The following is a 10,356-nucleotide window of genomic DNA, read 5'->3' as shown; positions in this document are numbered from 1 at the left end:
GGTCTATGGCACAGGCCTTTATTTATTGGGGTGCTGGACACTGGCCTTTTTTTATTGGGGTGTGGGGACTCAGACCCTTATTTATTGGGGTGTTGGGGGCACAGGCCTTTATTTATTGGGGTGGGAGCACTGACCTTTACTTATTGGGGTGCAGAGGGCACAGGCCTTTATTTATTGGGGTGCAGAGGGCACAGGTCTTTATTTATTGGGGTGCGTGGCAGCAGGCGCAGGCCAGGGGCGTTTCTTGGGGTTCGGGGCACAGGCACTCAGGGGGGTGCAGGGCAATGGGGTGCGGGCAAGGGCATTTCTTGGGGCGCACGGGGCAGGGCCAGTTATTGAGGTGGGGGGCGCAGGCCTTTATAGGGGCGCAAGGATCGGGGGGCACAGGGTGCGGGGGGGGGACTTAGGAGGGTGCCGATGTGCGGGGCACAGGGCAGCGACAGATAGCGGGGATATTTATCGGGGCGCGGGGGTTTATCGGGGTGCAGAGCAGCAAGAGGGGGGAGCAGCGCGGAGCCCCCCACCCGGCTTTAGGAGAAAACCCGGCCGCGATCCCCCCCCCCCCCCAGCCCCCCGGTTTCGGGAACAAAGCGCAGGCAGGCACCGGGCACTATGTACACGGGTTTTATTCCTCTGGAAAAGGGCAGGGCGCGGGACGGGGCCGAGGCGCGGGACACGGGGGACACGGGGACGGTGACAGAGGGGGGACACGTGGCCCCCCCACCCCCAACGCCTCGGGGACCTCCCCGCGTCCTGCCCTGACCTCCCGGGGCTACATTTGTTAGTAGGGCGGGGGGTGTCGCGCCCTTTTCCTTTTTTGGGGTTTTTACAGAAATACAGTGTTTATGCACAAGACTATTTACAGACGAGCCCTCTCTTGCATAGAGGCGCCGGTGGGGGGGGGGAACCCAAATCATTTTCCGGACGCCCCAACACCCCCAGACCTGGTTGGTTTTTTTTTTTGGCCGAGGGGGCAGCAGCGGGGCGGAGGGACGGGGCGAACCGCGCCGGGGCCGTGCTGAACCCTTCAGATCGCGCTGCCGGTGCCCGGACCAAAACCCCGATGGTTTTGGGGCCGTGACGGAGCCACCCCGGTCACACCCTGAGCCCCAGCGGGCGGCCGAATCTGCGGCGGGGTGCGGGAGGAAGAGGAGCGAGCGGGACGAAGCAGCCGGTGGCAGGGAACAGGGGGAGAAGCGTCAGGAAGAGGGGAGCAGCATCGCGCAGCGTGCCTGCCCTAAAACTCCTCCCGGAGCCCCCCGCTGCTCCCCGGGCTGGTGTCCCCCCGCCCCCGCATAGCTTTCTCTGCTCGATTTGCCCCAAACGGCCCCAAAACAAGGCTGCTCTCCTTGCTGGCTGCCGTCTCGCTTTGGCTGCGGGACTCTCGGCACCGTGCGGCTCCCAGCAGCGTGCCCGGGGGCTGGCGGAGTAGCGGGGCGGCGAATTAATTAATTAATTAAAAGCAGGTGGGGGGGGCAGAAAAAAAAACACTAAAAAGGAGCGAAAAGCAGACCAGTCCGATTTCCCCAGAGGTCGGGAACTTGCATAAAAGCTAGGGCCGCAGGCGCCCACCTCGGAGCTGCTTCTTGGGGCCGGCGCCATACAAAAACCTCGGGTTTTTTTTTGTTTGTTTGTTTGTTTTCCTTGGGTTTGCAGCCCGGGGCGGTGCCGCAGGGGCGCGGGTCGCTCCCGGGGCAGCTCCTCCGGCAGCCGGTGCCGTGCCTCCCCCTGCCAACCTCACCGCGGGCACGGCGGCGTCCTCGAAGCGTCCCCGGCGGGCGGCGAGCCTCGCCGGTAAAGTGCAAAACGGGCGCGACGGGCACGAGCCGCGGGAGGGGAGCGGTGGCGGTGCTGTGCCTGCCCCCGTCGCGGGGGTCGCGGGGGTGCTGCGGCGCCCTCCTCGCCCACGGCGCCTTCCCCACGCGCACGAAGACGCTCGCACGCGCGCGTGCCCGGCGGCGCAGCCGTGGCGGGGCTGGGGCCGAGCTCGCGATCTCCGTCCCGGCGCCGCCTGCCCTCGGTCCGTGGGGGAAGGAGGGCTCGGGGGAGCCACGGGGTTAAAACCGCGCCGCGGGGGGTTGCGGAAACAGGGGGGCGGCTTCGGAGCGTGCCCCCCCCCCAGTCTCTAAATCCAACTCTAAAACCAGTCCTTCGCACGGGAGAGCCAGCACGGTGCCCCGACGGCGAAGCAGCCGGGACCGGCGGCCTCGGGTGAGGGCAGGTTTCGGGGGGCACGGAGCCTCGCACGCGCCCCGGAGCCGCGGCGGCCTCAGGGGGTGTAGGCCGGGGGTGGCTGGAACTGGTTGATCACCTCGTACTCGGCCGGGTAGGGCTCGTTCTCCTCCATCTCCGACAGCAGCTCCAGGGCCTGCTCCTCCTCCTCGGTGGGGTAGTGGCGCAGCAGGTTGGCGGCGGTGGCGAGGATGGAGGCGCCCCCGGCCCCCGCCACCAGGTAGAAGCTGACGGCAAAGGTGACGTAGACCTGGGAGCCGTGGTACTTCTTGTGCTGCTGCTGCTGCGCCAGGATCAGCTCCGAGGCCCAGTAGCAGAACCCGATGACGGTGGCGCACTGCAGGACTGGGGGCGCGGGGATGGGGGGGGAAGGACAGAGGTCGAGGCACCAGGAAGAAATAAAAATCAGTGAATTTACTTCGTGGCTAAGGCAGGAGCCCCCCCACGGCTGTGCTCTGTTTGTCAGGGGCATGGAGCGGGCAGGGGGAGGTACTGGGGCAGAACTGGGTCTGCCCAGCCCGCGGATGTCCCAGAAGCCTGAAATTCATCACGGGAGGGAGGAAAGCACGGCACGCGGCGGGGAGAGGAGCTCAGCGTGACGGCCAACCGTCACGAGAAGGGGCAGGGCGTGCTCAGCACCTCCCTTCGAGCCTGGACGCTGAACTAAGGGTATTTGTCCCGGTCTCTGCCGGCGAGCTGGGCTAAGGAGGAAAAGCAGCAGAAAAACAAAGGAGCTCCTTTGGCGTGGCTCTGAGGAAGCAAACCAGCTCGCCCGGCTCACAAAAAAGGAGGAGGAGCAGCGAGGCCGTGAGGCTCAAGGGTTCTTGTGACCCACACGGAGCTCCATGGACACCTCGGCACCCTGAGCTCGACACTGTGGGCACTGCAGCTCGGCCCAGCAGCTCAGCGCTCGCAGCTCAGCGCTCCAACACAGGCAACGCCGGCAGGGAGCCGGGGACGTAAACTGCCCTCAGCCTCCCGAGGGTGACCCACAGCACCCGACCTTCCCCAGAAGGGCACGGCTCTGCGCCACGGGAGCTCTTTGAGAAGCAAAACTCACCGCTCCGTGCCCGTTTGGAGGAGCTTGATGTTCATCCCTGACCTCTTACCCCCGGATTTAGCTCCGATTGGGAGGTCAGAGCTGCCCTTGAGGCCTCTGAGGCTGCTCTGGCTGGAAAAGGAGCGAAGGGAGAGCTCCGCGCGTAGGCTGGGCAGCGCAGCCCCGAGCTGAAAAACCCCTTTCCTCGGATCGGGGAAGGAAATTTGGGTTTTCCCCCCGCGCAGCCGGAGTGAGAGCCCTGCACGGTGCTGCCGGGCGTTACCTGTGAGGATGTGGGCGAAAGCGTAGCGGCGAGTGATCTTCAGCGCCGGGTGCTTGGGCCCGAAGACGTCCAGCAGGAAGGCCGAGAGGCTGCAGATGATGCCCAGGAAGCAGAAGGCGGCGATGACGCGCAGCAGCAGCACGGTCTGGGGGTTCATGCAGTAATCTGCGGGGAGATGGGGCTGCTGAGCACGGCCACGCCGGCCCCACGCGGCCACGGAGCCAGCGGCGTGCTTCCTTTTTGACCCAACTCCTCCCCGGCGTCACGACAGGCACGGCGGCTTCATCCTGCCCAGAGCTCTCCTCCGGGGTTTGAGGCCTGGTGCTGGGCACCTCTGGGTGCCCTCCATAAACCCGACCTTTGTTCCGCTGCAGCCGGGCAGCGCCTTTTATAGGGTGCCGCTGCGGTGGAAATGGAAGCTAAGGGAACGCCTCCGAACAGCCAGGACAACAAACCGGGCCGCGCAGGTTCCTTATTTGATGTTAAACCGGGAATTTTACTGGAAAGCCTCCTCGCTCCGACACCGCGTCCCGCTGGCGACCAGCCCCGCTGCAGGGGAGGTCCCACGCAGAGCTCGGCTTCGGAGCTGAACGAAGCCTGGCCCCGCATCTCCCTGTCCGAGCCTGGTGCTGCCGGGGCACGCCGACGGCCTCACCCCGCAGAATTTAACCCCATTTACCCGTGTCTCAGGCACGCCGAGCCCTCGGGCCGGCCAAGGTGCCGCCGGACCCGCCCCGGGACGGGCAGCGCCCTGCCCAGCTCCCCAGGAGTCACCTCCCTGGGAACTGTTTACGAGCAGCACCTGACGCAGCCTGGGGACAAACCCTTCAATTAGGGGAAAATTAGCGCGCAGACGTGGCGGGATGCTCTTCCTGGCGGCTCACCGGGGCTCTGTGCCACGGCGACCCCGCAAACACGAAGGGCGTTCGCCCTAAAGGCGTGCGGGGACAATGCTGCCCCAGGCTGCGCGGGCAAACCGGGTGGGTTCGCGCCAGAAAAACACCCGTGGGTGGGGAGAGGAAGAAGGAAAGGGGCTCGGGGTGGCTGCCCCGCTGCGAGCCCCGAGCTGAAGGAAAGCGAGCAGCCTGTTGGAGCAGGGGCGCCGGGACAGCAGGGTGCCCACGCCGTGCGACGTGCCGCTTGAAAGGAGGAGCGGGCGCGTGGTTCTAACTCCAGGCGTGTCAGAGGGATGAATAAAAAGGCAAAAAGCACTCGGATAGGGGCTTTTCTCCTGTCCGGATTCAGCTCCTAGCCCCAAGGCAGGGCGACAAAGCCAGCAGGAGCCCCTCGGAACCGCGCGTTCCAAACACCCCCAGCACAGGGCACAGCTCGGCCGCTGCCACCCCAAACCCCCTCCGTGCTGGGAGGGCAGGGCGCTGCTCCCTTCTTCCCCTTCTCCTCTCACCACCCAGCCGTTCTTGCGCTTCCCAGTCTCTACGGGGCGGTGCGAGCGCTTCCTGGCTCGAACACGGAAGGAGAAGCGAGGGGGATCCCGGGGGAAGTGGAAACCTTGGCTAAAAGCCACAGCGGGTACAAGTGGGCTGTCTGTCTGTCTGTCCGGCCGGCTGCCTGCCCCGGGTGGCACGCAGAGCTGGAGTGACAGCCTGGGGCCTCCTGGGAGCGCTCAGTGTGGTGTTGGGGGCACGGGGAGCTTCGAAGCAGCTGCCCCGTAGGATAACCTGAGCTGGAGGGGACCCGCACGGAGCACGGAGCCCTGCTGCTGCCTCCACTCAGCACCACCAGCAATTAATCCGTGGGCCTGAGTGCTGGCCGAGTGCTTCCTGAACTCCAGAAACCATCAGGGCTGGGAAAGCCCTCCTCATCTGGCCCAGCCACCCCCTGCCACCACTGTCACCACCAACCCATGTCCCCGAGCACCAGGCCCAACCTCTCCTTGAACACCCCCAGGGACGGTGACTCCACCACTTCCCTGGGCGACTCGTCCCACTGCCTGACTGCTCTTTCTGAGCAGAAATGTCTCCTCATTTCCCACCTGAACCTCCCCTGGCACAACTTGAGGCCATTCCCTCTTGCCCTGTCACAGTTACCTGTGAGAAGAGGCCGACCCCCAGCTCCCCACACCTTCCTTTCAGGCAGTTGCAGAGAGCAATGAGCTCTGCCCTGAGCCTCCTTTTCTCCAGCCCAAACACCCCCAGGTCCCCCAGCCGCTCCCCACAGCACTTGTGCTCCAGGCCCTTCCCCAGCTCCGTAGCCCTTCTCTGGACACGCTGCAGGGCCTCGATGTCCTCCTTGCAGTGAGGGGCCCAAAGCTGAGCACAGCACTCGAGGTGCGGCCTCACCAGAGCTGAGTACAGGGGGACGATCACCTCCCTGCTCCTGCTGGCCGCACTGTTTCTGATACAAGCCAGGGTGCCGCTGGCCCTCCTGGCCCCCTGGGCACGCTGCCGGCTCATGTCCAGGCGAGCACCCAGCAACACCCCCAGATCCCTTCCACCGCACAGCTCCCAGCCACCCCGCCCCAGCCCCGCGGCACCCCGTGGGGTCGCTGTGCCCAGGCGCAGGACCCGGCACTGAGCCGTGGCAAACCCCAGCCGGGAGAAGCCCCCACGTCCCTGGGAGCCCGTCCCAGCGCCCGACCACCTCTGGGTGCAGGACCCCTCCCTGACACCCACCCTGACCCTCCCCCGTCCCGGCTCCCTGCTGCTCCCTTGGGTCCTGGCGCTGTCCCCAGGGGGCAGAGCTCAGCACCTGCCCCTCCGCTGCCCGGGGAGGAAAGTGGGGGCTGCCTGCCAGGCCTCCCCTCAGCCTCCTCCCAGGGAGTACGAACCCGAGCACCCTCCTCTCCCTTCCCCAGCCCCTACACCCCCAGGGCCCAAACCTACACCCCTGGGACCTGCTCCTACATCCTAAGACCGGCTCCTAACCCCCTTCTCCTGCCCCTAAACCCCCTTCCCTTGGTCCCTACACCCCCGGGGACTGGCTCCTACACCTTAGGACCAGCTCCTAACTCCCTTCTCCGGCCCCTAAACCCCCAGGATCCGCCCCTACACCCCTTCCCCTGCTCCCTACACCCCTGGGGCCACTCCCTAACCCCCTTCCCAGGCCCCTAAACCCCCGGGACTGGCCCCTACACCCCTTCCCCCAGCCCCTAACCCCCCGGGGTCGGCCCCTAAACCCCCTTCCCCTGGCCCCTACACCCCCGGCGCCCGACTCTACACCCCCGGGGACCGGCTCCTACCCAATGCGTTCCCCAGGCCCTACAGCCCCGGGACCTGCCCTTACAGCCCCGGGACCTGCCCTTACAGCCCCGGGACCTGCCCTTACAGCCCCGGGACCTGCCCTTACAGCCCCGGGACCTGCCCTTACAGCCCCGGGACCTGCCCTTACAGCCCCGGGACCTGCCCTTACAGCCCCGGGACCTGCCCTTACAGCCCCGGGACCTGCCCTTACAGCCCCGGGACCTGCCCTTACAGCCCCGGGACCTGCCCTTACAGCCCCGGGACCTGCCCTTACAGCCCCGGGACCTGCCCTTACACCCTTACCCGGGTCCCTACACCCCGGGGCCTGCCCCTAACCCCCTTCCCACGGCCCCTCCGCCCCCGGGACCGACCCCAAGCCCCCGGTCCCCGCCCCTATCCCCCCCTCCCCGGTGCCCCCCCGCCCCGTCTCACCGCGCAGCAGCTCGGGCTCCACGTAGCCCAGCACGTCGGCGACGCCCAGCTCCTGCCGGCCGCAGGTGCCGCCGTGGATGCGGAGCCAGGCGGGCTCGGCCAGCGCCGTGCACAGCGCCGTGATGGACAGCGCCCCGGGCAGCGCCGACGCCAGGCTCCGCTCCGGTTGCTTCGGCAGCCCCCCCCCGCCGCCGCCGGCCCCGCCGCCCGCCGCTCCCCGCCGCCGCCGCCCGCCGGGCAGCCCCGGCCCGCCGGGGGTGTACATGGCGCCCGGCCCCGGCCCCGGCTCCCGGCCCCGGTTCCGCTTCCGGCCGGGCTCCGGTTCCGCTTCCGGCGCCGCCCCGCGGCGCGGGTTCCGCTTCCGGCTCCGGCGGCGGGCGGCATGAAGGAGGCGCTGCAGGCGCTGGGCCGGGTGCCCGCGCACCCCGAGGCCCGCTGCTGGTTCCTGGCCTGGAGCCCCGGCGGCGGCCTCCTGGCGTCCTGCGGCGGGGACCGCACCGTGCGGCTCTGGGCGCGGGAAGGTGCGGGCGGCGGGGCCGGGGGAGGGGGCGGGGAGAGGGGGCGGGGCCACGGGGAGAGGGGGCGGGGCCACGGAGGAGAGGGGGTGGGGCTATGGGGAGGGGGCGGGGCCACGGGGGGAGGGGGCGGGGCCACGGGGGGGAGGGGGCGGGGCCACGGGGAGAGGGCGTGGCAAGGGGAGAGGGGCGGGGCCACGGGGAGAGGCGGGGCCACGGGGACAGGGGGCGGAGCCATTGGGAGAGGGGTGGGGTGGGGGCACGGGGAGGGGTGGGGTCATGGGAGGGGGGCGGGGGCACGGAGGTGAGGGGCGGGGTCAGGAGACAGTGGGCGGGGCCACGTGGGGGAGGGCGGGGCTGTGGGGGCGGAGCCACAGGGCTGCGAGGGAGGGGCCGTGGGAGCTGGGGGAGGAGCCACAGGGGGTGGGGGCGGGGCCACAGGGGGTGGGGGCGGGGCTACGGGGCTGTGGGGAGGCGGGGCCAAGGGCCGTGAGGGTGGGGGTGGGCGGGGCCACAGCGCCTATGGGCGGGGCCAAAGGCACGATGTGGGAGGGGTCTTGGGGAGGGGCGGGGCCTGGAGGGGCGGGGCTAAAGGACAGGGTGGTGCTGGGGGGCGGGGCCTGAGGGCATGGGCGGGGCCTGCAGCCACCCCCTCGCCCCCCCCCCAGGGCCGGGCTGGGCGTGCCGGGCGGTGCTGGGCGAGGGGCACCAGCGCACGGTGCGCCGCGTGGCCTGGTCGCCCTGCGGCTCCTACCTGGCCTCCGCCAGCTTCGACGCCACCACCTGCATCTGGAAGAAGGGCGACGACGGCTTCGAGGTGAGGCCCCCGGCCCCCGGCCGCCCCCTGCCCGCAGGCCCCCGGCACGCTCTGACCCCCCCGCCCCGTGTCCCCTCCGCAGTGCGTGACCACGCTGGAGGGGCACGAGAACGAGGTGAAGTCGGTGGCCTGGGCCCCCTCAGGCAACCTGCTGGCCACCTGCAGCCGTGACAAGAGCGTCTGGGTGTGGGAAGGTGAGCGGGGCGGCCCCGGGGCGGCCCCGTGCTGGCTGTCCCCCCCCCCCGCAGCGCCCTAACGGGGAGCGTTGTGCCCGCAGTGGATGAGGAGGAGGAGTACGAGTGCGTCAGCGTCCTCAACTCACACACGCAGGACGTCAAGCACGTGGTCTGGCACCCCAACCAGGAGGTGAGGGCGGCGCCGGCGCGGGGCTGGGGGGTTTTCTGCGGGTGCACAGCACCTCAGCACCCCCTGCTCCCCCCCCAGCTCTTGGCCTCGGCCAGCTACGATGACACAGTGAAGCTGTACCGCGAGGAGGAGGACGACTGGGTGTGCTGCGCCACGCTGGAGGGCCACGAGTCCACCGTGTGGAGCGTGGCCTTCGACCGCGGCGGTGAGCGCCTGGCGTCCTGCAGCGACGACAAGACTGTGCGCATCTGGCAGCAGTACAAGCCGGGCAACGAGGAAGGTGAGCGCCCCTCGGCCCCGTGAAAAGCAGCAGGGAACGCGTCCGGGCACCCGGGGCGTCGCGCGATTCGCCCCCAGCAAACCCCAGGCGCTGAGGTTTTTTCCCCTTGCCGCCCAGGGGTGGCGTGCAGCGGCACCGACCCCACCTGGAAGTGCGTCTGCAACCTGTCGGGCTACCACACCAGGACCATCTACGACGTGGCGTGGTGCGTGGCGGCGCGGCCCCGCTTCCCCTTGGTTCCCCTTGGGTCGGGAGGAGCTGGGCTGACCCCTTGCGCTGCCCACCCCCCCTCCAGGTGCCACCTCACCGGGGCACTGGCCACGGCCTGCGGCGACGACGCCATCCGCGTCTTCGAGGAGAGCGCCTCCTCCACGCCGCAGCAGCCCACCTTCAGCCTCACCGCCCACGTGCCCCGCGCGCACTCGCAGGACGTCAACTGCGTGGCCTGGAACCCCAAGGAGCCTGGCTTGCTGGCCTCCTGCAGCGACGACGGCGAGATCGCCTTCTGGAAGTACCAGCGGCCCGAAGTCTGCTGAGAGCTTTACCCGGAGGTTTCGCGCCGTGGTGCCGGCCCCAGGATTTGGGGGTTCAGCCGCCACAAAGCCCCTTGGTGGGGAGAGCAGGATGGGGACGGGGTGGGCAACCTCCTGCATCCTGCCTCCCTGCGGCACTTGGACTTCAGCCCTTTGGCAGCCCGTGGCGGGGGGGGGGGGTTCAGGGGGGTTTGGCATGGCCAAAAAGGAGCCTGCCAGCCGCGGGGGTCCTGCCACGCTCCCCGAGGACACGCACGGCGGCGCAGCCCCGCTGCCAGGCTCAGGCTGGCTTTGGGAGACGCCCCGAGGGCGTTGCTTCTCCCTCCTGCTCCGCGCTCAATAAATCCTTGCCCTGCTCGAAGCCTCCGGCTCTTCCTTTTGGGGCTGTCCCCGCCCCGCCTGGCCCCCCGGGGCAGCAGGGCAGGGTGCAAGCAGCAGGGCAGGGTGTAAGCGCTGCCCCGGGGCTGGGTGAGGGTGGGAGGGGGAGGCCGCCCGCCAGGGAACGGGTTTTACACCTCCCCATAACGCACAGCCCCAGGGAGGTGGTGATGGGGGGGGGGTGCCTGCCTGCTGCTCCCCGGAACGGCTGCGGGGCAGCTCCTGGGGCCGGAGCCGGCCTCTGTTCCTCCTGCCAAACCCCAGCACCGCCACTTCTCACT

General features: G+C 69.1%; 2 protein-coding genes across 2 annotated transcripts; one reads left to right on the top strand and one right to left on the bottom strand.

Moving 5' to 3' along the window:
- Nucleotides 1-608: 608 nt before the first annotated feature.
- On the bottom strand, nucleotides 609-7,451 carry TMEM127 (transmembrane protein 127). Its single transcript, XM_066983357.1, has 3 exons — nucleotides 7,187-7,451; nucleotides 3,555-3,719; nucleotides 609-2,577 (listed from the first exon to the last, which is right to left on the bottom strand). Exons 1-3 carry the CDS (start codon nucleotides 7,449-7,451, stop codon nucleotides 2,270-2,272), a joined length of 738 nt encoding a protein of 245 aa, XP_066839458.1. The 3' UTR covers nucleotides 609-2,269.
- Nucleotides 7,452-7,568: 117 nt separating this feature from the next.
- CIAO1 (cytosolic iron-sulfur assembly component 1) lies at nucleotides 7,569-10,053 on the top strand. Its single transcript, XM_066983356.1, has 7 exons — nucleotides 7,569-7,707; nucleotides 8,370-8,518; nucleotides 8,601-8,712; nucleotides 8,796-8,884; nucleotides 8,963-9,164; nucleotides 9,282-9,369; nucleotides 9,460-10,053. Exons 1-7 carry the CDS (start codon nucleotides 7,569-7,571, stop codon nucleotides 9,698-9,700), a joined length of 1,020 nt encoding a protein of 339 aa, XP_066839457.1. The 3' UTR covers nucleotides 9,701-10,053.
- The last annotated feature ends 303 nt before the right edge of the window (nucleotides 10,054-10,356 follow it).

Source organism: Anser cygnoides, chromosome 26 (genome assembly GCF_040182565.1).
Source record: "Anser cygnoides isolate HZ-2024a breed goose chromosome 26, Taihu_goose_T2T_genome, whole genome shotgun sequence".
NCBI lineage: Eukaryota > Metazoa > Chordata > Aves > Anseriformes > Anatidae > Anser > Anser cygnoides.
Note: the sequence above shows the minus strand (reverse complement) of the source record. Positions and strands in the feature narration are given on the sequence as shown.